This window comes from Babylonia areolata, chromosome 4 (assembly GCF_041734735.1).
Source record: "Babylonia areolata isolate BAREFJ2019XMU chromosome 4, ASM4173473v1, whole genome shotgun sequence".
In the NCBI taxonomy this organism is placed as follows: Eukaryota; Metazoa; Mollusca; class Gastropoda; order Neogastropoda; family Buccinidae; genus Babylonia; species Babylonia areolata.
The window spans coordinates 5,479,129-5,507,124 of record NC_134879.1 but is presented as its reverse complement, the minus strand read 5'-3'; the positions used below and the strand labels follow the sequence as shown (position 1 = coordinate 5,507,124).

General features: G+C 41.7%; 1 protein-coding gene across 1 annotated transcript; it reads left to right on the top strand.

The window, feature by feature from the left end:
* Window positions 1–101: 101 nt before the first annotated feature.
* Window positions 102–26,577, top strand: LOC143280800 (uncharacterized). The gene is made up of 15 exons (XM_076585486.1): window positions 102–184; window positions 1,328–1,390; window positions 1,961–2,123; window positions 3,473–3,556; window positions 4,279–4,828; window positions 6,145–6,310; window positions 7,402–7,542; window positions 8,793–8,957; window positions 9,604–9,754; window positions 10,342–10,465; window positions 11,799–11,903; window positions 12,673–12,805; window positions 19,029–19,154; window positions 21,829–21,878; window positions 22,226–26,577. Exons 1-15 carry the CDS (start codon window positions 120–122, stop codon window positions 22,342–22,344), a joined length of 2,205 nt encoding a protein of 734 aa, XP_076441601.1. The 5' UTR covers window positions 102–119; the 3' UTR covers window positions 22,345–26,577.
* The last annotated feature ends 1,419 nt before the right edge of the window (window positions 26,578–27,996 follow it).

The window sequence follows — 27,996 nt, the reverse complement described above, 5'->3', positions numbered from 1 at the left end:
AAGTATCAAAGACCTTTGTAGATGCATTCAGTATCAGTTAATGAAGTTGGAGATGTGTACCAGTAGATAGATAGGAGATCGAAGGGAGGGAACTGCTTAGATTCTGCGATAGCGTCAAAATGGCGACTCCAAATGTTGAATTTTATCAACGGCAAAAAGATTTGCAAGATCAAGTGTCCCAAAGGTACTCCACATGAGAAACCTATTTCCAGTTTCCGTGCTGTTGATTAGCTGTTCATTTTATGTGTGGATCCTTTAGTACGTAATTTGTTGATGTTTTTTTTTTTTTTCTGTATGAATGTTGTGCATGTTCAGACAGCACAGTAGCAGTTGACGCATTTCAGGCCTATCACGCATCCATTGTTATATTATTTCATCTTGGGGCTGCACTTTATTATAATTCCTTTGCAGTTTTATCAAACATGATAATTATTGTACAATCTGCAGTAAAGAGGATTTGTGTATATTTTAGTAGTTAAATCAAAATTTCAGTCCCGAGTTTAACAATGAGAATCTTCAGATAATTACAAAGGTCTGTTTCGTTTCAGATTTCGCTCAGACATCAGATTCAATCATTCATTTTCATCTACTTACATTTTATACTCGTTTTTGATACTGTTTTCATACATATGTGCAACTTTACATTTTTTTTCACATTGACACTATTATAGACTGATCATTGAGATTCTATGGTTGTTGTTTTTTTATACTATTTTTGTATACAGTTAATGAATTTTACATGTAATGGATCTGTATTGACATAATAGCTTCATATTTTTATATCTTTTGCAAATTAAAACTTAAATGAATATGTATTAAATTTTATGATTTAAGCAGAACATCAAGAAATGTATTACAAAGAAGATCTTTCAAAAGTTGAAACAACTCAGCTAGCATGCAACACACACACGCACACACACACACACACACACACACACACACACACACACACACACATCATAGTTTGGTCACTTAGTTGAACCAACATGCATGTTTTGATGGATGCTGCTCTAAAACTGGAACTGTCATACTGTAAAATACTTGGAGCAAAATCATTGGATTAGGTGCTATATAGATAAACTTAGTAGTAGTGATAGTAGTGTGGGGACAAAACAGGTTACAACCTTTTTTGTGGGATGATTTGATAAAGGTATCATTTGGTCTTGATTCTGGAGTGACTTTGCTCAACTTTTTACTCATAACAGCTTCAGAAAATACTTTAAATGTTTTTTTTAGATTTAGTCAGTGAATTTTGGAATGCATTTATGCCATATCATACTATTGTAGTCACAGTGAGCTCAAGCAATATACTTTTATTTGTTTGCAGCGAGAGGGAAAGGATGCAGTTGGAAAAACAGTTCAAACTGCTGATGCAGTCTGATCAAAACAGGTCTGAAAGAGTTTTTAGATTATGTATGTTTCACTGCCATTTGTGCAAATCTCTTCAGAAACTCTGTAATTCTTAAAGATATAAATGTGCTGTTATGAGATGCTGGAATCAAAATATGTCTATTATTGTATGTGATCTGAATCATAAGAACCAAATTTGTCTACTCCTATGATTATTGTAATATCGAAAAGAAAAATAACAAAGTTCTGTATTTAAATGTAAAAGCATTGACATTTTCCTGTATTTCCCTTGTGATTTTTTCTCAGCATTAAGATGCTTATATATATATATATATATATATATATATATATATATATATATATATATATATCAACAAAAAATGTTCAAATTTGATTTTGAATAGATACATGTGAACAACAACAGCAGCAGAAATGATTAACAATAATGGTTTTGGAAATAGATAAAGTGGGTACTTGAGCATATAACTTGAATTGATTTGGCATTAAATGGCTATCACAGTCTGCACCATACTCTTAGTTCTTGTTTATATGCATGTCAATGAATTAATGTGATTTATGCTAACAAGCACAAAACATTTCTTTGTTGCAGTTCACAGCTGAAAGCTACCAAACTGCATACATACTGGAAGAAAATCTGTGCAGATGAGAAGCGTGCTCAGCAAAGAAATGCAATGTTGATGCGTGAATTCGAGAGAATTGATTCCCATCTTGCTTCCATGTCTGCTCGGACACAACGTTTAAACTTTCTGAAGGTATATTCATCACTGTTTTGTATGGCTTTGAATGTTTGTGCTCTTTGGGTGGTTTTTTTTTTTGTTTTGTTTTTTTTCTTTGTTCTTGCTTACTTCTCTTATCTTTCTCTCTCTATTCCTTCCTTCCTTAAAAACAAAAAATTAAAAATTAAAAAAACAACACACACACACACACACACACACACACACACACACACACACACACACACACACACACACACACACACACACACACACACTACACATGCAGTGTCTGTGCACACATGCATGTACACACATATATTGACAAAGGGTTATGTACATACTTTCATTTCCCGGGGCCGTTTACTGTCTTTGAGCTGTGTTTCTTATAAATGACAGCATCTATCAAGACACATTGAAATGTCAGTTGATTTTACTCAGGATCCCCCCTGCTCGAATCAAAACGTATGGCCAAAGCAGTATTTCATACCAAGCCCCCTTTCTTTGGAATCAACTTCCTCAGCCTCTCCGTCACTCATCTTCGCTGCAATCTTTCTTCTTCTTCTTCTTCGTTCATGGGCTGCAACCCCCACGTTCACTCGTATGCACACTCCGCTTTCAGGGGTGTGCATGCTGGGTATGTTCTTGTTTCCATAACCCACCAAACGCTGACATGGATTACAGGATCTTTAACGTGCGTATTTGATCTTCTGCTTGCACATACACACAAAGGGGGTTCAGGCATTAGCAGGTCTGCACATGTGTTGACCTGGGAGATCGTAAAAATCTCCACCTTTACCCACCAGATGCCGTCACCGTGATTCAAACCCGGGACCATCAGATTGAAAGTCCAACGCTTTAACCACTCGGCTATTGCGCCTGTCACTGCAATCTTTCAAATCCAGTCTGAATACACACCTTTTACCTTCCTGATTAATTCTCAAGAGCTCATCTGTTTTCAGTATGAACTAAAATGACTATTTGTGAGTTTTGATAGTTTCAGAATTTGTTAATAGTATTTTGGAGTGTGTACTATTTACAGTTGTGTGCTATGAATTGTGTGTGTGTGTGTGCATGCGCATGTGCTTGTGTGTATTGTGTGTGTGTGTGTGTGTGTGAGAAGGGGGGGGGGGTGCGGGGAGGTTGTGGAAGGGGGGGGGGAGGGTTGGGGGTGTGTGGAGGTTGGGGGGGTGGGGGGGTGGATGAATAGTTTTCAATACTGATATCTTGTGTTCAATTTTTCCTTTTTGATATTTATATATGTGTTCTATTTGTAAACACTTGGGCTTATTTTCATGATGAGGCATAAATGCTGATAATAATAATAATGATAATAATTATAGATATTACATATATAATAAATGTGCTTTTTTCTTTTCTTTTTCTAGCAACAGTATGCTGACTACATAGCCCGCACGTACCCACAATGGACGAGAACAGTGGAACAAAAAATGAGGGGAGAAACACAACAGGTGAGACAGAGAGAACTCAGATGGGTGTCTGCTTTTGCTAGTTGACATGACGTTGTAGAAAAGAAAAAATTGAAAATAAAGTTACTTGCAAAAATCAAAAGAGGAAATAAAAAAATAAAAAAATAAATGGCATAGAACTTAAATTATAGAAGAACTGATAGTGGATCGAATGAATCTAGAAAGTATCAATCTTTTGTTCTTAGATTTTTGTTGTTGTTCTTTTCTTACCCGCCTTGACATGCAATTATTTTGTTTTCCTCTTAAAGGAATGACAGCAACAAACGAATTTATATATTAATCAATGGAACAACAGGTATATGTGTTTATGTACTTATGACTGTTCCTGATACCTGATCACTCAACAGATTGTGAAAGAAACTTTCTTGAAAATATGGATGATATTTAGGTATACACGTACTTATGTTTTTGTATTTAGTAAAATGAAAAGTACATGGAAAGAATCTTATTGGAATAAATCTATAATTCAGATTTTAAGAAAAAAGAAAAAAAGAAGTGATACAGCTAATGCTTATTTGATTTGTCCTGTTCATAAGTCTAGATTATAGTGCACTGTGGTGAAATTGTTTGTAGCCATTTTCCTCCCGTATTGATGTTAATTGTTAGCGCTCTTGGCGCCTGCACTGAGGAGATAGAGTGCATTATATATGCCCATTATGATTATTATCATTATTGCTATTAGTATTATTTGTTTTATTTCCCAGCCCATACAGGACCAGCAGAACAGACAAAGTGGAGGCAACACAGCAGGCGTTCAGCGCTCCCAAGAATGGACAGAGGCTGAAAAAGAAGGCTCCTTCAGTCAGCCTCAGCAGGAAGACCAGTATCACCGCCACCACCACCACCACCACCAGCAACAACAACAACAAACCCAGCAGCAACATCAGCAGCAGCAGCAGCCCAAGCAGTCCCAGCAGTGGATGGCTCGACTGTCTCGTGACGAGAGCAGCGCCGGGGATGACAGCTCAGGGGCGCGGGCGCCCATGTCGCAGCCAGTACAGAATGTCAGCGTGCAGCGCGTGTCCTCCCCTGTCAGAGTAGGCAACGTCAGCGACATCACCGCAAGAAAAACCCCGGCCACGCCGAGAGAGGCTGTTTCCGTCAGGGCAACAGGGCAGCCACAACAGCAGCAACTTCCATCATCCACAAAGCCGTCAGAGGTTCAGCATAATGCCCGGCTCGAGTCGCCCAAGTCCGAATATGTCAACATCAGCCAGTTCTCTAACAAGAGTGCGGCTGCACCAGTTCATGCAGGTAGGTACATGTACAACATGTATGGAGAGGAGTAATGCTAGAGATTTGTAGTTGAAGTCAAGTAATTTGGAAAGTATCCAGTGTTGTTATGCTCTGGTGATATCTTATGTTGCTTATGATATCATAGTTAACTAGTTAACCAGTGTGGGAGAAAAAAGAAATCTTTTGCTTGTTATATGGGGTGTCTTGTGCACCCTATATAAAAGGGCTTTGATCAGCATTAAGGCTGACTGTAAGCAGTATTACCTGCAGAAAAAGGGGTGAAACAAATAGGCAGGTTCAAAAGCTGTACGTTTTGTTTACCTCCATTCCCCACCTTGTTTTTAAAGTTTCCACTATCTTGTCACTGATTTCTTTTTTGATTTAAAAAAAAAAAGTTGATATTTTAAATGTTAAACAAAGGAATTGCGTAGATTGTTGTTGGGTTTTTTTGTGTGCATTTTTGAAAATCTCTAGCTTAGACGTCATAATTTAACCTTATTTTTTCAATTACCATAATGCATGACAGTCTGCTTCAAGAGCAGCAGACATATACTGCTACTTCAATCCAGAATAGCAGATTCAGAAATATTCACTATACACTGATGTACTTCTCTTTTCTGAACCAGAAATTGAACAACATAGTACTCATTCTTATCCATAACCAAAGAGTTATACATTAAATTGTTTTAAACTAGAATTATAAATATTTGTCTTTTAGTGGATTTTTGATGGTTCTAAAAAAAATTTTTAAATCCTGATTCACATGTCTATCTAGAACTGGAGATAAAGCTATAGCATGTGATTCTAATACACATTTCTGTTCAAAATCACAAATCATTTAGGCACGTTTTTTTCATCCACATAGCTTCATTTCCAAGTTTCTGCCCACAACCAAAAATTGGCATTCATACATCTGTCCACCACTAGAGATTCAGACACAAACATTTGTCCACAATGAAAGGTTTCATCCTTTGTGTGGAAACACATTTGTATGGTGTTCTGTAACAGAAAGAAGGTGGCAGAATGGTTAGGATGCTCATCTGCCAATACAGAGAGTCCGTGAGGGTGTTGGTTCGAATCCCACACTCGCCCTTTCTCCCAGGGTTGGAAAGTCAAACTGGGTGTCTAGTTATTCAGATGGGACGATAAACCGAAAAAGAACTGATGGCAATGAGAAAGTTGTCCTCTGGCAAAATTCTTTAGCATAAATCCACTCTGATAGGTACACAGATATATATGTACATGCACTCAAGGCCTGCATAGCAGATGTGGTATAGCCTCTGTACGCAGTGACACCTTGAGAAACTGAAACTGAAACACCAGTGACTATGCAGGTCAGGGAGACCATAGGAGCCCCATGGAAGGTGATGACAGTGACTTTGGCTCCGACAATGATCTCCCTATGAGTGGGGGCGACGCCTCTCCTGTCAAGCGCCCCTCTCTACGAGAAGAGCGAGTACACTCTCGCCAAGACAGCATGCGGTCCTTACGCAGCTCAGGGTGCGTAAAACTGTCTTCTGTCACTTGTGGTTTGTGTTGTTGTTTTTACTTCAACTCACTCCTGACGAATAGTTCTCTCCCTTGCTTTTTCCTACAGACGACCCATTTGTTAGGGTTAGGCAAAAAAAATCACAAAAAATACAAAACATACAGTAACTGAATGAAACTCACTGTACTTGACCCACTGACCCCTCTCCTGACCCCCCTCCCTCTTCAGTGCTCTCAGAAGCTGAGTCACTATCAATACCTTCTTGCTGGTTGATTTCTTCACTGCAGATACTCTATTCAACGTCTTCATCATCCTCGTCAATGTCGAAACCTTCAGTCTGAAGCATTTCAATCACTTCAGCAGCCATAAAAGCCGCTGTCGTGATCTAGTTTGCTCCAAAATTTTCGACTTGTATCGCCTACAACACCATTTTCGATACGTATGCAGATTAGCTTGCCATGTGGGGTCCTGAACTCGCTGGCTCGCTGTGGAGTGTGTTGTTACAAAATCTCATGAAGAAACTTTCCATTTGACCCTTGACATGTTCGCAATACCTGGTGTAGCTGCGATTGTTATGCTACCCCATGAGGAAAATGTGGAAAAAATTTTAATTGTCGAAACTGCTATAGCGTTCCGTCGTCCAGAACGCTACCTTACGTCAGGAATGCTATAGCATTCCATCGTCCGGAGTGAGTTAAGTACTGTAAGTTTTCAGCCGTGCTGATTTTGCATACTTAACTAGACCTTTGTGTGCATGGCTGCATGCGTGTGCAACAACTGTTTACTGGTTGAATTAGTCAGAAAATGCTGGGTGTTGCTCTTGCTCTGTCTTAAACTGATCTGACTGCACAGTAATTTTCAGCTTGCAAGATGTGCTAATAATGTGCATTGAAAAGTATCAACCTCACTGAAGAAAGTGTTGTATTGTCAGTAGCTGTGTGAATGTCAATGTGTGTGTGTGTGTGTGTCCATGTGTGTGTGTGTGTGTGTGTGTGTGTATGTGTGTGTGTGTGTGCGTGTGTGTGTATGTTTGTTTGTTGAGTGCACATCTGTGCAGAAAGATATGTAATCATTTTTGCGTGTGTGTGGTTTTTTTTCCCAGTTCTTTGTTGCCTGAGCTGACGGTGGACGGACTCATCCGTCTTCTGCATCACATTGAAGCCGATCTGAACAGCGGGAAACAAGGTGTTGAATATTATGGGTCTCCAATTCTGAACCCAGAAGAAAAAATTGACCTCATTCAGTAAGTGTACAATTCCATGTGTCTCAAAAGTCTCTCAAAACACACCTCTTTGTCTTGCACTCTTCTTTTCATCTTATTGACTAACTTGCGTTATTGAACCGGTGCTGGAGGGGGGTTGGGGGGGGGGGGGGGGGAGAGGGTGTGCATGTGTATCTGTGGATTTTTGTGATTGCATGCACTTGTTTTTGCATGGTATGTCAAACTTAAATGCATGTGTGTGTATACATGTATATTTATATATCTACACGTGTGTGTTTGTGTGTGTGTGTGTGTAAATAACTTTTATTGTAAACACCATGAGTTCCCTGTCTAGGTGGTATGATGGGCAGTCATTAGTAATGGTAGCAGGACATCAATATTCATTCAAATACTGTTTTCTTTTTCGTCCAGCTAAAGGTAGACATCATCTCATGCTGTTGAAATATGCGTCTCAACATCATTAAAAAAGAAAGAAAGAAAGAAGAAAAGATGGGAAATGTGTTAATTTGAACGCCAAAGAAAAAGTGAATGTCAAGCTTTTTAAAATGTTTCCATTTTGATAACTTTATAGACGGGCTCAATAGCCGAGTGGTTAAAGCGTTGGACTTTCGATCTGAGGGTCCCGGGTTCGAATCACGGTGATGGCGCCTGGTGGGTTAAGGGTGGAGATTTTTACGATTTCCCAGGTCAACATATGTGCAGACCTGCTAGTGCCTGAACCCCCTTCGTGTGTATGTGCAAGCAGAAGATCAAATACGCACGTTAAAGATCCTGTAATCCATGTCAGCGTTCAGTGGGTTATGGAAACAGGAACATACCCAGCATGCACACCCCCGAAAGCGGAATACGGCTGACTACATGGCGGGGTAAAAACGGTCATATACGTAAAATCCCACTCGTGTGCATACGAGTGAACGTGGGAGTTGCAGCCCACGAACGCAGAAGAAGAAGAAGAAGAAGAAGATAACTTTATATTGACAGGCAACAGGAAACTATGTGATGTTTTTTGACAGTCATAGGGTCATGTGCTCTGGTTTTTGTATGGAAGCAAGCATACATTTGAATGTTTTTTTTAATTGTGAATTAACAGTAGAATCCAGTGTGTGTTTATGTTTGAGCGTGTGTGTGTGTGTGTGTGTGTGTGTATGTGTGTGTTTTGGCATTGTGTGTGTGTGTGTGTGTTTTAACATGGTTGTGTTTCTGGAGACAAGACCTCTCCATCACAGCTTTATGGCACAGAGACTTTAACATCAGAATGCTTCCCCTCACAGGCGTGCCAATGCAGGTGGGGCCCTGCAAGGGTTGTCTGGAACCACAGCCAGTCACCTGGTCCTGGAGCAGATGTCCCACGTGGTGCGGAACCTCCCCGAAGAGTGCCTCCTAGGGGAGCAGCTGCTCACACAGCCCTGGGGAAGCATTACTGCTGATAACATTCGGTACGGGGACAAAAAAGTTGTTGGGAATATTATAATATCTCTGTGAGTGTGTGTGTGTGTGTGTGTGTGTGTGTGTTTTAGCATTAGCATTTCTGCTGATAACATTCGGTACGGGAAAAAGTTGTTGTGGAATATTAAAACTCTGCTCTAATTTTACCCTGCTCTACCCTGGCTGCGTATGGGTACCTTACTTTGGATGGGGAAGGTTAGTATGGTTGAAGGAGACAATTGAGCCCTTTCTTTCTATACTGTGCCCAAGACACAGCAGATGTGAATTCACTGCACCGATTGCCATAAAAGACAACGGTACCTTTAACTCTTTTCACCACCAAGTTTCTGTGTGAAAAACGCTCACCAGTGCCAGGTATTCTAGAAACAATGCTCTCAGTCACAGGCTTCAGTTCATGTCGAAACAACACAATAGATTTGTTCCCCTTCAAACAGGGTCAGGGAGCATATGATAGTAATTGCCATTGCTCTGTTGGGTGGGGCGAGGGGGGTGATAGAACTGGCTGCAGCTGTCAAGCTTTGTTACAGTGTGAAAAATGGTTGTATCAACATGACCTGTCGATGTCGACAAAAGTCGCCTATGGCAGTGAGAGTGAACCTTTCACCTGAGTTCCACATTGTGTTGTGTGTCGCACAGGAGCAGCCTGACAGGGGAGGCACAGAAGCTGTGGACGGCAGTCTTTGCTCACTTCAACCACCTGATGGAGGCCAGCGTTCTGGAGGTGAAGGAGATCGCTGCCGTGTTTGTGCCCTGCCTGGTGGCTGACCGCTCCCCCTACCAGGACAAGGTGAGAGGGAGCACGTCTCTCATTCATCTCGTTTGTTTGTTTGGTGTCCTTAACTGATGAATGCCCATGCGGCATGGGTTCACAGACACCAGAACATTTGCTACAGTTCTGCCCAACTCTTGGTGCACTGAGGAAAGGAAAACCTGGCCCTGTGAGGTGGAACTCCACAAGAAGCTCTGGGGACCACCTGCTGCACTGCAGAGGACGGCGGACTTGGCACTGCAGACCGGATGGACCATCTGACAGCATGACCTTGGGAACGCGGAAGAAGAAGAAGTTGTTGTTTTTGTCTGTTCTTTGATTGTGCCACATGCCACCCTCAGTGGCCTCTTTGAGAGTTTGACTCTATGTCCAGGTGTTTTGCATACCCAGTTGTTCCCATTTTGCTTGTTCATACACTCTCTCTCTCCCTCTCTCTCTCTCTCTCTCTCAAACACACACACACACACACACACACACACACACACACACACACACACACACACACACACAAATACAAGCATACACAGATACTGGTTAAAGAAAAAAACAATATGACACCCAGTGCACACCTTCTGACAGCAGATGCTTGCCTGTGACTGTGACAGGCATTTGCACTGATGGTGAACTTACTGGAAGGGGATGATGCCACAGATGCTTCAAGCATCGCATCACCACGGCGCCCCGCCAGTCACCTTGGCAACTCCAACAGTCTGATGGAAGATGGCAGAGGTAGGAGAATTTTCAGCATTTGAACAGGGATTTTTTGTTGTCGGTGAAACTGCCACAGAAGAAAATCAGGAGTGTTTTGTGTCATATACTGTACCATGTCAAACTTGGCCTACCGATTTGCTCTTGTTAACTTTTTCACCACCATGGGTGACTTACGTCAGCTAGACAGTGCACCGGCATTCGCGACCTTAGTCGACATCAAGAGGTCATGTTAAAAGGACCATTTTTCACACTGTAAAAAGCTTGACAGATGCAGCCAGTTTCCCTGTGCAACAGAGCAATTACTAAAATTTGGCTCCTGTTCTAGTTTAAAGTGAACAAAACCGTTATGATGTTTCCACTTGAGCTGAAGCTTGTAGCTGAGCTTTGAGCCTGAAATATTTGGTACTGGAAAGTGTTGTTTTTTTTCACACAGAAACTTGGTGATGAAAGAGTTAAAGTGCTGAACTTTTGGTAGTGTTGTTATCTGTATGTAAGTTGTATTTCTACTTGCTGTGTTTGTTCCTTAGTATTGAGGTTCTTGTCTTTCACAGAAGTCACACAGGAAAAGTGTGAAATGTTCGTTGAAAGGGCACACTAGGGCCTAACTGTATTTGAGCTGATGTGACTTTTGTCTGTCTGTATTTGTATAAAGAGCTAAAAGAAGCCATAAAATCAACATTGATTATTTAACTGTTTGATTTCAATTTTTGTATGTCTGAACATAAATTCATTTTAGTCTCCATTGAATGTTTTCTATTTGTTACCAATCTCAAACCCCAGTCTTTGTGGTGAATGCACAAGAACACTCATACTTACCCCCAGGTTACCCAGCACTAATAACCTGTGAAATCCCATGCCATGGGAACAAACTAATGCACAGGAACACTCATACTTACCCCCAGGTCGCGCAGACCTAATAGCCTGTGAGATCCTGTGCCAGGGGAACAAACTCTTCCAGTTTTCGATAGTAGGTAATTATGAAAAATTATTAAGAATATAATCATCTTCGTTTGTTGCACATAGTTATTTTCCCTGCATTCTACACAGAATAAAGTTGCAAACGGATTTTTGTTTCCATGTTGTTTTGTATTCACAAAAAACAAACAAACAAACAAAAACCCCGTCAGATCTGACAGTCAACTTTGATTTTTTTTTTGATTTTTTTTTTTAATTACAGTATGGTATTTTTTTTTTAAATGTATGTCTACTCTGCAGCGTCCTCCAACACATCCTCCTCTTCTTCTTTTTCTTCCTCAACTTGAGTTGCAACAGTGAACATGCTGATTTGTATGTGTGTTTTTTTTTCATTCTGAGAGTCCATGTGGTAGTGTGAGTGTCTGTGTTGGTGCAGTACCCCCTCTGAAGTTTGGCAGTCTGGTGGACAAGCCTTTCAGCGATGAGGAGTCCAGCTTCTTTGACCAGAGTGTGCCCAAAGAGCCTGCTGTTCCTCTCAATGGTAAGCCAAGTTATAGAGAGAGAGAGATTGATGTTTGATTCATATGATGGCCATTGCGCCTCAGGATGGGGGTACGATTTCACAAATAAGCACAGTAATTGAATTAAATTATGAAGTCATAACACATGTGAGATGTAATGTCTTGTTCAAGTTTATTGACAAATTCCTTACAATGTTTTCTTTTTCACATGCCCAGAAGCAGACTTGAGAGAAATTGATTGGGATATCTATGAAATAGAGAGACAGAGAGAGAGAAAGAATCTGAATTAATCATTTTTATCCCCTTAGGGTCATAGAATAAACAAACAGTTCTATTTTTTATTGAGTCCTCAAAAGGGAAAAGAAACTGAAATTTGAAAACAAAAATAGAAATAAGATAAAAAGAGAGAAAAAACAAAGACGGAGAGAGAGAGAATGAATCTGAATGAACGGATTTTAATTTCTGAGGGTAATAGAATAAATAGACAGTTCCATTTCCATGACATGAGTCGCTGTTTCTGTTTCCCAACAGCTAGTAAGTAACAATCATGAATGATCAGAAATGATGTTTGATTACACACACACATTAGTGTGATCCGCTTGTGCTGAACTTGTGTCAATCCAGCTTCCTTGAAGACTTAGGGTTATTTCAGGAGAAAGCAACAAACCATTTTACGTACAATAGAAGCGCTGCTCACTGATGTTTTTCATGATATATTATCATTGATGCTGATGTAGTGTCTGTCTTTGGTCATACACCAAACTGATGTTTTACATGTCTTGCTTTCAGAAACCTCAGCATACAAGCAGATGCTGTCTGGAACACTTTCTCGCAGTATGCAGAAGGCGCCAGTGACTTCTGACGACACAGATGATGATGTGGAGAAAGAGTTTGCCAACGTTCTGTCCCCAAAATCTGCTCCGTAAGTATGGTGCTACCCTGCACTGGATTTGATAATAACAGTGATAATCATAACAATGATGATAATGCTGATGATAACATTATAATAATGATAATAATAGTAATAATGATGATGATGATGACAATGATGATGATGATAATATGTTTATTGATATGGTTTTGATTGATTGATTTGGATACTTACATAGTGCCTCTCCTCGGTCGGAGACCAAGCTCTAAGCGCTTTACAAACACGGGGTCATTTGGCTGCCTGCCTGGGTAGAGCTGATTGACGGCTGCCACTGGGCACTCATCATTCATTTCCTGTGTCATTCAATCAGATTTCAGGCATGTACACATGCACACTCAGACAGACATGTAACATATGGTGCCTAACCAAATAAATTTAGCTCAAAACAGTTTACAGTTCAACAGTTCCAATAAGAACATTCCACAGTTTGTTACACCACCCATCAAAACATGCAGCATTTACTGGTTGTGTCCACCGGTTTCCTCTTTTTTCCTAATGTGTGAATAAACACTCTTTTTCCATGCATCATTTAACAATGGCCAGTTTCACCCTTGAGTATGAAAATGTCAAGCTTTTTTATGTTTATTCATAGTTTGGGTGTGGTTGTTTTTTCTTGTCCTGGATATTTCTTTTTCTCTTTCATTTTTAATATATGCATATGCATCAGAGAGGGTGTGTTTTTTTTCTTCAGTTTTCTTCAAATTTATGTGGAAAAAATGATGGGCGCAATAGCCGAGTGGTTAAAGCGTTGGAATTCAATCTGATGGTCCAGGGTTCGACTCTCAGTAATGGCGCCTGATGGGTAAAGGGTGGAGATTTTTCTGCTTGTGCCTGAACCCCCTTCGTGTGTATACACAAGCAGAAAATCAAATACACATGTCAAAGATCCTGTAATCCATGTCAGCGTTCGGTGGGATATGGAAACAAGAACATACCCAACATGCACACCCCTGAAAGCGGAGTATGGATGCCTTCATGGTGGAGGGTACAAAACGGTTAAACACGTAAAAGTCCACTCGTGTACACAGGAGTGAACATGGGAGTTGCAGCCCACAAATGACGAAGATGTGGAAAAAATACTTGATAAATTAAGTTAAAAGCAAACAGTGATGTCCACTTTCAGTTTTTAGTTTAATGCTGGGTTCTAAGATCACCACTGTTTAATGCAAATGTTACGTACCAGAGATAAGTGAAGTGACAGAGTGCTGGTGGGAGTAGTGAAGTGACAGAGTGCTGGTGGGAGTAGTGAAGTGACAGAGTGCTGGTGGGAGTAGTGAAGTGACAGAGTGCTGGTGGGAGTAGTGAAGTGAAGTGACAGAGTGCTGGTGGGAGTAGTGAAGTGAAGTGACAGAGTGCTGGTGGGAGTAGTGAACAGAGTGCTGGTTGGAGTAGTGAAGTGACAGTGCTGGTGGGAGTAGTGAAGTGACAGAGTGCTGGTGGGAGTAGTGAAGTGACAGAGTGCTGGTGGGAGTAGTGAATTGACAGAGTGCTGGTGGGAGTAGTGAACAGACTGCTGGTGGGAGTAGTGAAGTGACAGAGTGCTGGTGGGAGTAGTGAAGTGACAGAGTGCTGGTGGGAGTAGTGAAGTGACAGAGTGCTGGTGGGAGTAGTGAAGTGACAGTGCTGGTGGGAGTAGTGAAGTGAAGTGACAGAGTGCTGGTGGGAGTAGTGAAGTGAAGTGACAGAGTGCTGGTGGGAGTAGTGAACAGAGTGCTGGTGGGAGTAGTGAACAGACTGCTGGTGGGAGTAGTGAAGTGACAGAGTGCTGGTGGGAGTAGTGAAGTGACAGAGTGCTGGTGGGAGTAGTGAACAGAGTGCTGGTGGGAGTAGTGAACAGACTGCTGGTGGGAGTAGTGAAGTGACAGAGTGCTGGTGGGAGTAGTGAAGTGACAGAGTGCTGGTGGGAGTAGTGAACAGAGTGCTGGTGGGAGTAGTGAACAGACTGCTGGTGGGAGTAGTGAAGTGACAGAGTGCTGGTGGGAGTAGTGAAGTGACAGAGTGCTGGTGGGAGTAGTGAAGTGACAGTGCTGGTGGGAGTAGTGAAGTGAAGTGACAGAGTGCTGGTGGGAGTAGTGAAGTGAAGTGACAGAGTGCTGGTGGGAGTAGTGAACAGAGTGCTGGTGGGAGTAGTGAAGTGACAGTGCTGGTGGGAGTAGTGAAGTGACAGAGTGCTGGTGGGAGTAGTGAACAGAGTGCTGGTGGGAGTAGTGAAGTGACAGTGCTGGTGGGAGTAGTGAAGTGACAGAGTGCTGGTGGGAGTAGTGAAGTGACAGAGTGCTGGTGGGAGTAGTGAAGTGACAGAGTGCTGGTGGGAGTAGTGAAGTGAAGTGACAGAGTGCTGGTGGGAGTAGTGAAGTGACAGAGTGCTGGTGGGAGTAGTGAAGTGACAGTGCTGGTGGGAGTAGTGAAGTGACAGAGTGCTGGTGGGAGTAGTGAAGTGAAGTGACAGAGTGCTGGTGGGAGTAGTGAAGTGAAGTGACAGAGTGCTGGTGGGAGTAGTGAACAGAGTGCTGGTTGGAGTAGTGAAGTGACAGTGCTGGTGGGAGTAGTGAAGTGACAGAGTGCTGGTGGGAGTAGTGAAGTGACAGAGTGCTGGTGGGAGTAGTGAAGTGACAGTGCTGGTGGGAGGAGTGAACAGAGTGCTGGTGGGAGTAGTGAAGTGACAGAGTGCTGGTGGGAGTGGTGAAGTGACAGAGTGCTGGTGGGAGAAGTGAAGTGACAGAGTGCTGGTGGGAGAAGTGAAGTGACAGAGTGCTGGTGGGAGGAGTGAACAGAGTGCTGGTGGGAGTAGTGAAGTGACAGAGTGCTGGTGAGAGTAGTGCTGGTGGGAGTAGTGAAGTGAAGTGACAGAGTGCTGGTGGGAGTAGTGAACAGAGTGCTGGTGGGAGTAGTGAAGTGACAGAGTGCTGGTGGGAGTAGTGAAGTGACAGAGTGCTGGTGGGAGTAGTGAACAGAGTGCTGGTGGGAGTAGTGAACAGAGTGCTGGTGGGAGTAGTGAAGTGACAGAGTGCTTTTGGGAGTGGTGAAGTGACAGAGTGCTGGTGGGAGTAGTGAAGTGACAGTGCTGGTGGGAGTAGTGAAGTGACAGTGCTGGTGGGAGTAGTGAAGTGACAGAGTGCTGGTGGGAGTAGTGAAGTGACAGAGTGCTGGTGGGAGTAGTGAACAGAGTGCTGGTGGGAGTAGTGAAGTGACAGAGTGCTGGTGGGAGTAGTGAACAGACTGCTGGTGGGAGTAGTGAAGTGACAGTGCTGGTGGGAGTAGTGAAGTGACAGTGCTGGTGGGAGTGGTGAAGTGACAGAGTGCTGGTGGGAGTAGTGAAGTGACAGAGTGCTGGTGGGAGTAGTGAAGTAAACAGAGTGCTGGTGGGAGTAGTGAATAGACTGCTGGTGGGAGTAGTGAAGTGACAGAGTGCTGGTGGGAGTAGTGAAGTGACAGAGTGCTGGTAGGAGTAGTGAACAGAGTGCTGGTGGGAGTAGTGAAGTGACAGAGTGCTGGTGGGAGTAGTGAAGTGACAGAGTACTGGTGGGAGTAGTGAACAGACTGCTGGTGGGAGTAGTGAACAGAGTGCTGGTGGGAGTAGTGAAGTGACAGAGTGCTGGTAGGAGTAGTGAACAGAGTGCTGGTGGGAGTAGTGAAGTGACAGAGTGCTGGTGGGAGTAGTGAAGTGACAGAGTACTGGTGGGAGTAGTGAAGTGAACAGAGTGCTGGTGGGAGTAGTGAAGTGAACAGACTGCTGGTGGGAGTAGTGAAGTGACAGAGTGCTGGTGGGAGTAGTGAAGTGACAGAGTACTGGTGGGAGTAGTGAAGTGACAGAGTGCTGGTGGGAGTAGTGAAGTGACAGAGTGCTGGTGGGAGTAGTGAAGTGAAGTGACAGAGTACTGGTGGGAGTAGTGAACAGACTGCTGGTGGGAGTAGTGAAGTGACAGAGTGCTGGTGGGAGTAGTTAAGTGACAGAGTGCTGGTGGGAGTAGTGAACAGACTGCTGGTGGGAGTAGTGAAGTGAGAGAGTGCTGGTGGGAGTAGTGAAGTGAAGTGACAGAGTGCTGGTGGGAGTAGTGAACAGAGTGCTGGTGGGAGTAGTGAAGTGACAGAGTGCTGGTGGGAGTAGTGAAGTGACAGAGTGCTGGTGGGAGTAGTGAAGTGACAGAGTGCTGGTGGGAGTAGTGAAGTGACAGAGTGCTGGTGGGAGTAGTGAACAGACTGCTGGTGGGAGTAGTGAAGTGACAGAGTGCTGGTGGGAGTAGTGAAGTGAACAGACTGCTGGTGGGAGTAGTGAAGTGACAGAGTGCTGGTGGGAGTAGTGAAGTGAAGTGACAGAGTGCTGGTGGGAGTAGTGAACAGAGTGCTGGTGGGAGTAGTGAAGTGACAGAGTGCTGGTGGGAGTAGTGAAGTGAACAGAGTGCTGGTGGGAGTAGTGAAGTGACAGAGTGCTGGTGGGAGTAGTGAAGTGACAGAGTGCTGGTGGGAGTAGTGAAGTGACAGAGTGCTGGTGGGAGTAGTGAAGTGAAGTGACAGAGTGCTGGTGGGAGTAGTGAAGTGACAGAGTGCTGGTGGGAGTAGTGAAGTGAAGTGACAGAGTGCTGGTGGGAGTAGTGAAGTGACAGAGTGCTGGTGGGAGTAGTGAAGTGACAGAGTGCTGGTGGGAGTAGTGAAGTGACAGAGTGCTGGTGGGAGTAGTGAAGTGACAGAGTGCTGGTGGGAGTAGTGAAGTGAACAGAGTGCTGGTGGGAGTAGTGAAGTGAAGTGACAGAGTGCTGGTGGGAGTAGTGAAGTGAAGTGACAGAGTGCTGGTGGGAGTAGTGAAGTGACAGAGTGCTGGTGGGAGTAGTGAAGTGAACAGAGTGCTGGTGGGAGTAGTGAAGTGAAGTGACAGAGTGCTGGTGGGAGTAGTGAAGTGAAGTGACAGAGTGCTGGTGGGAGTAGTGAAGTGACAGAGTGCTGGTGGGAGTGGTGAAGTGACAGAGTGCTGGTGGGAGTGGTGAAGTGAAGTGAACAGAGTAGTGAAGTGAAGTGAACAGAGTGCTGGTGGGAGTAGTGAAGTGACAGAGTGCTGGTGGGAGTGGTGAAGTGAAGTGACAGAGTGCTGGTGGGAGTGGTGAAGTGAAGTGACAGACTGCTGGTGGGAGTAGTGAAGTGAACAGAGTGCTGGTGGGAGTAGTGAAGTGAAGTGACAGAGTGCTGGTGGGAGTGGTGAAGTGACAGAGTGCTGGTGGGAGTAGTGAAGTGACAGAGTGCTGGTGGGAGTAGTGAAGTGAAGTGACAGAGTGCTGGTGGGAGTAGTGAAGTGACAGAGTGCTGGTGGGAGTAGTGAAGTGACAGAGTGCTGGTGGGAGTGGTGAAGTGACAGAAACACCAACCCACAAACACACACACCACAGGAATACCCCAATGGAGGGGGGGACACAAGGGGAGTGTAGAGGGTTGGGGGTAGACAGACAAAGGACTATGCTTCATCACATCCAAAGGCCATTTTGAACAGGTGGGTTTTCAGTTTTCTTTTAAAAGAGGACAGAGTTGGTGAGTGCCGGAGTTCCAGAGGAAGAGCATTCAAGACAGTATGTGCTTGGTACTGAAAAGCTCTATACTGAAGTGATGGCCTAGAGGTAACACGTCCGCCTAGGAAGCGAGAGAATCTGAGCGTGCTGGTTCAAATCACAGCTCAGCCGCCGACATTTTCTCCCTGTCCACTAGACCTTGAGTGGTGGTCTGGACGCTAGTCATTTGGATGAGACGATAAACTGAGGTCCCGTGTGCAGCATGCACTTAGCACACGTAAAAGAACCCACAGCAACAAAAGGGTTGTTCCTGGCAAAATTCTGTGGAAAAATCCACTTCGATAGGAAAAACAAATAAAACTGCGTACAGGAAAAAAATACAAGAAAATGGGCAATGCTGTAGTGTAGTGTTACGCATTCTCCCTGGGGAGAGCAGCCCAAATTTCACTGAGAGAAATCTGTTGTAACAAAAATGAAAAAAAAACAAAATACAATACAAAAACCCTTTGAGCAAATGTCTTCTGGGGGTGTCTCAATTGACACAGCTGAACAGTTTCAGTTTCAGGGAAGGTGTCAGAGCGTATGGACTGATCCAGACATCACTTCTGCTGTCAGATAAAGGAGCAGAGGCCTGACCGTTTACAATAAACCCAGGTAACAGAAAGTGCACAGACAGCTTTCTGATGTCAATTTTTTGCCTTTTTTTTTTTCCTTGACAGACCGAAGCAGCAGTCTTCCATTGTGGCGCCTCAACATGTGTCCGAGCCGGAGAGTCCCTCTGACGCTGAACCCAAGAGCCCCAGCCCCAAGTCCCCCGTGTACGTGCCCACTGCAGTAGAGCAAAGGTGAGTCCTGATGTCATGTTATACTGTCACATGATGACTAAGGCAGCTCTGATGTCATGTTATATTGTCACTTGATAACTAAGGCAGCTCTGATGTCATGTTATACTGTCACTTGATGACTAAGACAGCTCTGATGTCATGTTATATTGTCACATGATGACTAAGACAGCTCTGATGTCATGTTATATTGTCACATGATGACTAAGACAGCTCTGATGTCATGTTATACTGTCACATGATGACTAAGGCAGCTCTGATGTCATGTTATATTGTCACATGATGACTAAGACAGCTCTGATGTCATGTTATACTGTCACATGATGACTAAGGCAGCTCTGATGTCATGTTATATTGTCACATGAATAAGGTAGTAAAAAGTAGAGTATGTATCAATTATTGTCAGTCATGTCTGAGGCCACCAGAACAGCAGAGGAGGCAGGCAGCCGCTGTCACTACTGTCTGGGCTAGAATTTGATTGTAGTGGGGAGTGTTTTGCCCAAGCTATACATCCCCATTCTCTCAGCCAAGAGGGTTTTAGGACAATCGGCATTGGGATGGTCCCAATGGCCAACTTGCCCCTACAGCACTAAGAGCCAGTGCAATCTTGCCTCCCAGTTTTAGAAACATAGTTCTTCACAAAAGACTATGCTGTGTATGAATTCCCATTGAAGTGAAGAAACCATTGATTATACAGCTTTCGCTGTTCTGTTGGCCTATATTTATGTCAATCTGTGATATAAGCTGAGCATTCAGCTCTAAAGACAGTTGAACGTATGTCATGTTATGTTTGGAAACAGTGTTTCTGTGTGTTGCTTCAAATACACATTATTTTATTTTACTATGAGATCAGTCAACCTGCTTTGTTTTATAACTTTCATGACTTTATTCAGCTGAATATGTTTTACTTTTTAGCCATTTGGTTTGGGGGGCATTTGTCATGCTCATGAGTGTGTCAGACTTGGCTGTGGGCTGGGGGAGTGTGAGTGTGTTGTGTGAGTGACGTGTCTTCGGATGTACACATAATTTCTAATTGGAGTAATAAAGATGTATTGTATTGTACTGTACTGTATTGACTTTCACTTGATGAGTGAGGCAGTAAAGTGTAGAGTTTAATGACTTGTTAGCTAACACCCTTAAGGTCAGGTTATACAGTGCATGGTCTTGGTTCAGTGAAGATTGCTTTATTAGAGGAGACGAGTCCTGAGGTAGTAAAGATAAATATTTGTTTTTATTTTAACTGTACATAGGTAAGAACACACAACATTGATGTTGTAAAATGTGTGTAATTAGTCTATAAGCATGCAAACTGGAGGAGATTTATTTCAAATGAAGATGAACTGAGTTGCATTTGTCTGATGTCACAAGAATATGAAAGGATGTTCAAGTAAAATAAGAAGAAATGAACACATCTCGTTTGCATTTGTCTAAAATCACAAGAATGTGAATAGATGTTAACCCCTAGGCTGCCTATATGACGAGATAACTCGTCATGGAAAGCATGTACGCTTCGCTGCCACAATGACGAGATAACTCGTCATCGAAATATTCTGACTTTTCCCTACTTTGCATTCAGTTCGTTGACAAAAATGCTGGTAGCGTTAGCTTGGGGAATCTTTCTAGATTCTATTCATAGCTAGAAACACCATCTGCGTCATAAGGCAGTCCTTTATTTGAATGTTTTGGTTGGGTTACTGGTCGTAGTCTTTGCCTGGCTCCTCTCCTCGCTCTCTCAACAAAATGTCGGACTGACTCCGTGCTCAAGACATGCGATTGTGGCGAAGTAAATCAACCAAGATTACTTTCTTTAACTGATGCTCAGAAAGAATTGAAGCATAAATTCGAAGGAGAAGACAGTGGTGAACATTTATAGGACGATTTGATAGAAAATAAAGGAAGCAATCAAGAGAGTGGCCAAGATACGACTATCAGTGACTGATGCCGGCTCTTCACCTCTAGCAGACGACAGAAGTCACCGAATTTTTAGCAGGCCACAGTGTGGGCTATTTTCTTGGCACTCAGCCAACGCGGTCTGATGAGAACTGGATAAAGTGACCGTGTGAGAGGGGTGAAGAGGAGGGGGGGGTGGAGACTGAGGGGGCGTGGCCTCACATCCATTTTATCACTTGCAGAAGTCAATGCATTATATATCTATTTCTTTTTCAGTTTTTTTGTATTGTGGTTGTTCTAGTATGATTTTGTGTGTGCAGATATCCATTTGTCCAGAAAATATGATAGTGCAAATTGCCTGACTAATGTTTGTAATGAACAAGTTGAAAATGTGACAAAAAACAAAACACTGATTTCAAAACAACAGCATGTCACTAAAAATATATAAAATGGGAAAACATCATGTGTTTTGTATTCTTTATTCATTTCCCTTTCAGAAAATATATACTTTTATGGGTCTTTCTCCAATAACAAAGAGCACAGAATTTTTGGAAAATTTATACCCGTTTTTTGTGAAAAAACCCTGGCAAATAGATTTCACTTAAATCTTATTTTCCTGGCAGCACAAGGGTTAAAGTAAAATAAGAAGAAATGAATGCATCTCATTTTCAACAATGTATCTCACATGGGTTCTTTCTGGAGTCAAGCTCATAACTTGCACTGTGTGAATGTAGGAGAGAGGGGGAAAAGGACGGTATCAACAGAAACATGTATTGCTGCATTCCAGGTCAGTGTTTGGCTCCACCGGTGGTTCCAGCCAAGGCCAGAAAAGGGCAGGTGAGTTGACGGGCGCAATAGCTGAGTGGTCAAAGTGTTGGACTTTCAATCTGAGGGTCCCAGTGTAGTATCCCAGATTGTCCCCCACCTGGAAACATCCCCACAGGACAGTTTGACCGCAGGAAATGACCTCCAGGGACATTCTCACCATTGATAATGTCCCTTGCTGATATTTTCAGTGGCCAGAATGTCCCCTTCTTGCGTTTTAGCCTTGATCTGAAGTGTCACTTACTCATTTTCAGGTGGGCTAAAGAGCTTAAATGCTGTTCAGATCTGATTGCCATCAAATGCGTATTCCTAGAACTATAAGATTTAATTCATTCACTCACTCCTCCTTTATTCTTCAGGAGGTCTGAGGCTGGGATCAGACTTTGAGACAGACTCTGAAATGGAGCCAGCCATTCTGGGGAGCAGCAAGAAACCTGACGCTGAGGAAGACAAGGATGATTTTGATTTCTATGACTAGCAGCTGAACTGATTGGAGAGTGGTGCTAGAGTTTTCTTTGTGACCAGGACGATTTTGATTTCTATGACTAGCAGCTGAATTAATTGGAGATTGACGCTAGAGTTTTCTTTGTGACCAGGACGATTTTGATTTCTATGACGAACTGACTGGAGTGTGGTGCAAGACCTTACTTTGTGACTACAACAGTTTTGATTCCTATGACTATCAGCTAGGATAGGCACTCAAGACCTGATCAGCGTGTTGGGTTTATATGAAGGTCAGGCATCTACTCCTTTTTCTTACTGTTTTTTCATTCATTTTTTTAACGTCTGATGTGTATAGTATATGGATCTGCCCACACACTTTAACGCCTCTTTGAAACTGACTGGAAACTGAAATAGTAACTGAACTGATTTGAGATGGACACAAGGGTTTTCTTTACAGAGCAACATATGCTTTACTGAGCCCATGCTGTTTATGACAAGTCTTAAGAAAGACCTTTGGCTTTTAGAGAATGAACATGGTCCATGAGACAGCCTTTTGCACATCTCACTCTCCAGTTTTCCTTTACGCAATCAGTTGTAAAAGTATGTTCACCCAACAGATACATTTCATCACGGCAGCTTAGAAAGCTTTCACATTCCCTAGTTTTGTCTGCTGGTGGATGGTCATGTCAGAATATTGAAGTTTTATGTTGGTTACATGTTGTTTGCACCTATCACTCCAGTCTACCTGGGGCTCAAATTCTTGCTCAGTTGTGCACATGATTAAGTCACATGTTCAGGTGATTGTTTTATGAGGTTGTTTTATACATGGTAATGTTTCATGTATTTGTGGATGACATGGCTGTTTAGTAGCACTGACTTGTTGCGCATGTAAATAAAAAGTATAGTATGTGTAAACGAATTTCATTTTAAACAGTTTCATGAGACAAGGTTCAATTTGAAGTGGTGTGTCAAATACAGCTTTGATTCATTCATTTCATTTGGACTTCAGCTGAAGGTACATGATTAAGCCAATAATCAGATGTTACATGGTAACATTTTCAGGCATACATTGATGCATGTCAGTGGTTATTTTTGTGATAATGTATCTTTTACCAGTGCAAACCATACAGTCTTGCATGTCCATGTTCACAAATATGTGATATGTACATATATCTTAAGAAGCAAACAAATGATATATACACATATCTCTTGTTTCAATTTGTTGAATGTAATTATTTTCCACGTACAGTGTCTCTTTGACAGAAAAAAGCCATGTATTATGTTTCTTATGGATACACATTGTATGATATGACGACTTTGTATTTGTAAAACGCTTAGAGCTTGGTCTCCGACCACGGATGGACACTATATAAGTATCCATATCAGCAGAATATAAATGAATAAAGTTTCACGTTGCTTCACAGCTCAGCTGCTTTTCTGGATGAATGAGGGTAATACTTTAGAAATAGCTGCAAAGGTTTATTTCTTTAAGTGTGTGTGTTCCTCTAAAAATGTCGTTTCACTGTTTTGAACAATGCACTGAATAAGCACATATACAAACACATTCATGAACATGGGAACATTTGCACACACTAACTTTCTCATCCATTATGTTTGAAGCACATGGTGCACATACACTTCCACACTCATGAACAGGAATATGTCATGTTGAGTTAAACACGTGCCTTTATTGCTCAAGGAGATATACTTGTATATCGAGATAGTAAATTGTGTCATATCTAGTAAAATTCCACATCTGGTAAAATTTGTTCTTGCCAGAGTAAAATTTTTGTGCCATGGATAAAATAATGTTATACCAACACACACACACACACACACACACACACATACATACATATATATATATATATATATATATATATATATATACACACACATGTGTGTAAGCGTGTAAATAATATATACAGCAACAGGTAGACAGAAGGACCTCAACACACAAAACGTAACCTCCAAATGAAATAATACGAGGAAGATACAGCGAGTGCAATATTTACAGGCTATCCACTAATGTGGTTTCAGCAAACCAGCCAACCACACTTGGTTGCTGGGAGACAGAAATAGTAAGGAAGAGAAAACATGTTCGGGAATGGTGGTGGTGGTGGTGGTGGTAATGAATAAGAAATGTTGCAAGCAAAGCATTCCTAGGATATTTGAATTTATACAATATATGAAGCAAACTAGCAAATAAACAAAAAAGAATGCAAATGGAGAGAGACACAATTCAGATTTTAATAATTAAAAAAACAAAACAAAAAAAAACCCCACAAACTCTCTGACCTGATAAATATTTTCTAAGAAATGTAAAACAAAAAAACTGTAAAAAATCAGAAAAAAATAAACAATTACATAAGTACATAAGTAAATATGTAAAGCGTGATTAAATATGTTCAGATGTGCACATCTGAGATAAAAGACCATCTTTAAATCAATCATTTATTCATTTTATAAACATAAAAATTAAAATCAAGGTTTTTGGAATGCAGGTTTTTGACGTTTTCTTGTTAACCTTTAGTAAAATCAATCTAAATGGCAAGATACAAGATACAAAATAGCTCCATTTTGTTAAGGCACAGTCATTGGTAATGTTGTTTGCACACAAGCAGTACACATGTACTGTCAACGAATATATGAATGAAATAAAAATTTGGTACCACAACTGCAATATTGCAGCAAAAAAAGGAACTTAGTAAATATGGAATACCATAGCATATATTTTGTTGTTAAAAAAGAAAAGAAGAAAAAAAAGAGAGAAACACATAACGACACACACAGAGACTAGTAATGTCCAGTACGTTTGATACATTTATGCCTTTTTTTCCCTTAAAAAAAAAAAAATCAACATTTCGTTGGTACATAGCCCTTAATTCTATTGTTGTAGCACACTTCTTAATTTTTCTTTACTTTGAAATACCCTACTTAAAACAGTGCATTAAGATTATAATCATGAACACACCCACATATACCATGTCACCATGTTCTGTAATCTCCAAACAAATATGAATATCTTTGAGCACCAATGAGTACCCAACAAAACAAAACAAATATAATACAATCAATTGTATATTTAATCATAATGTAAAAAAGACCAATTAAACAGTCAGTTATATACATGTTTTTCTCATTATTTGCAAAGCAGTGGCCTGATGTAAAATGTTGATGTCTTTGTCTCTTATTCTTTTTCTTGTTGCTTATAGTCCAGTCGACCGCACAGGGCCGTATCAGGACTGTCAAACCATAAAAATGCTCAACTGCATCAACACAAAACTGTTGCATCTACATAAAAAAAACCCACTAAGACAAACCCATAAAACACAGTTCATGATGCAGTATCCCAACCATTTAGCTCCTTCTGGCAAATAAGACTAGGCCATGCTGAGGATGCCAGCCATTCCACTTAATTTATCATCCCCAGATTACAAAAAATCATCAAAAAAGAAAAAACAATACTTCAAAGCCAAACAAAAAATATATTAAAGGGCCATATACGCAAATAACACTGCAGAATGGACAGCTAATGCCCATTCCAGTGTTTACAATTTCACTACCTAGACCTAGACTATGGAAAAGAGAAAAAAGTGTCAAGGCTTGCTTGAAGAAAGAAAGAAAGGGGAATGGCCTGGGAAGGCAGAAAAAGGAGACAACAGTGAAGACAGAAAAAAGGCAGAAACAGAGAGAGTGACAGAAAAGAAATTTCTGGCACAGAATTTCCGGAATGCAGGGATGCTATTTATACTGAAATCTTTGTCTCTTGTTGTATGAACTAAAATAGCAAAAAGCATTTAACACTACCACTCACTGACCCCTTCACATTCACACCCAACACACACTGCTTTACCACAGGTGATGGGAGATATGTCCAGTCACTGACCAAAACATGCCCATCACACACGCCAGAACAATGACACTCCAACGCCCATATCTCTCCCATACCACAAACCCTGTCCTTCATCCAGACACTGATACACGTCTGAGACTTGATGCTTCAGCAGTTCATTTGAGTTATCGTTCACACGCTTTCAACAAAACCAAACTTTTTACTGATTTCCTTAGGCATAAAGAGTCCCACAAATGTGACAACCAAAATTTTCTTGAACCTTTAGAGATCCAATAAACCCAATGATTTTATAAGCTGGAAACATGAAAATGTTGGATGCATCAGTTTTTTGTTTGTTCATTTTCTTTTGTTTTTGGTTCCTATCCCATCTTCTGAACAAATTAAAATGATTTACATTAAAAAAAAAAAAAAGTTTTAAGCTTCTTCAAAATGAGGTTCGAACAGCCGAAACATAATCCTAATCATAACTTTTGCAACACTGTCAGTGGTGTCTGACTGACCATCAGAACAGCACAGCAGGTAGCTGCTAGATTTTCATTACAGTGGAGTGTCTTGCCCAAGTCATATCCCCACTCTCTTGGCCAAGAAGGCTTCAGGACAGTTGGCAGTGGGATGGTCGCCAAAGGCCAACCAGCTCCCAAGGCTGCAGCACTAAAAGCCAGTGAAGCCTTGCATCCTAATTTGAGAGTCACAGTCCTTCTCAGAGGCATAGCCAGTAAATGAATTCTCGGTTTCAGTGAAGAAAAAAATGATCACACAATTCTCATTTTACTGTTTGCCCCAACTGTAAGTTGTTAATCTCTGATATAGTTTCAGTTTCAGTAGCTCAAGGAGGCGTCACTGCGTTCGGACAAAACCATATACGCTACACCACATCTGCCAAGCAGATGCCTGACCAGCAGCGTAACCCAACGCGCTTAGTCAGGCCTTGAGAACACACACACACACACACACACACACACAAAAAAAAAAAAAAAAAAAAAAAAAAAAAAAACCAACAGGGGAATAAATAATAGATAAGCTTGCATAAATAAATAAATAAATAAATAAATAAATAATAATTATAATATAGAAAAAGGTAGTAGTAATAATATTAGTAATACTAATAAAATGATAATAATAAAACATAAATAAATAAATAAATAAGACAACAATGGTGATAAATAAGCAAATAAATGTAAAATATGAAGACACACATTCACACATACACCCACACATGCATAACAGAAATGCACCAGACATGCAGTTTCACATATATGAAAGCACAGTCAAATACATATAAACGTACATGAGCTCCAACACACACACACACACACGCATTACCGTGCACCTCCTCTACCCCCCTCCTCCACACACTCATTTCTAGTCTAAGTATCGCAGCTTCCACGGCACACACACACACACACACAAACACACACTCACAGAGATGAACACTTACTTGTACAAGCACATATGAAAGCACAGTCAAATACATATAAACGTACATGAGCTCCAACACACACATACACACACACACATTACCTTGCACCTCCTCTACCCCCTCCTCCACACACTTATTTCTAGTCTACGTATCGCAGCTTCCACGGCACACACACACACACAAACACACACTCACAGAGATGAACACTTACTTGTACAGGCACACACACATACGCCCATATCTCCCACCCCCAACCCCACACACGTACATACAAAGATAGATATATATATATATATATATATATATATATATATATATATACACGTTCCAATATCCTGTTGCTCCCACAGTGTAGGCATGCATACACTCACATACCTCATCCTCTACCCCACCTCCCCCCGCACTCCCAC

Excerpts from the sequence above, each read along its gene's own strand:
- LOC143280800 (XM_076585486.1), top strand. The coding sequence starts at position 120 with ATGGCGACTCCAAATGTTGAATTTTATCAACGGCAAAAAGATTTGCAA. Across the intron at positions 185-1,327 it reads CAAGATCAAGTGTCCCAAAG|CGAGAGGGAAAGGATGCAGT; the intron begins GTACTCCACATG and ends ATTTGTTTGCAG. Across the intron at positions 4,829-6,144 it reads GGCTGCACCAGTTCATGCAG|GTCAGGGAGACCATAGGAGC; the intron begins GTAGGTACATGT and ends GTGACTATGCAG.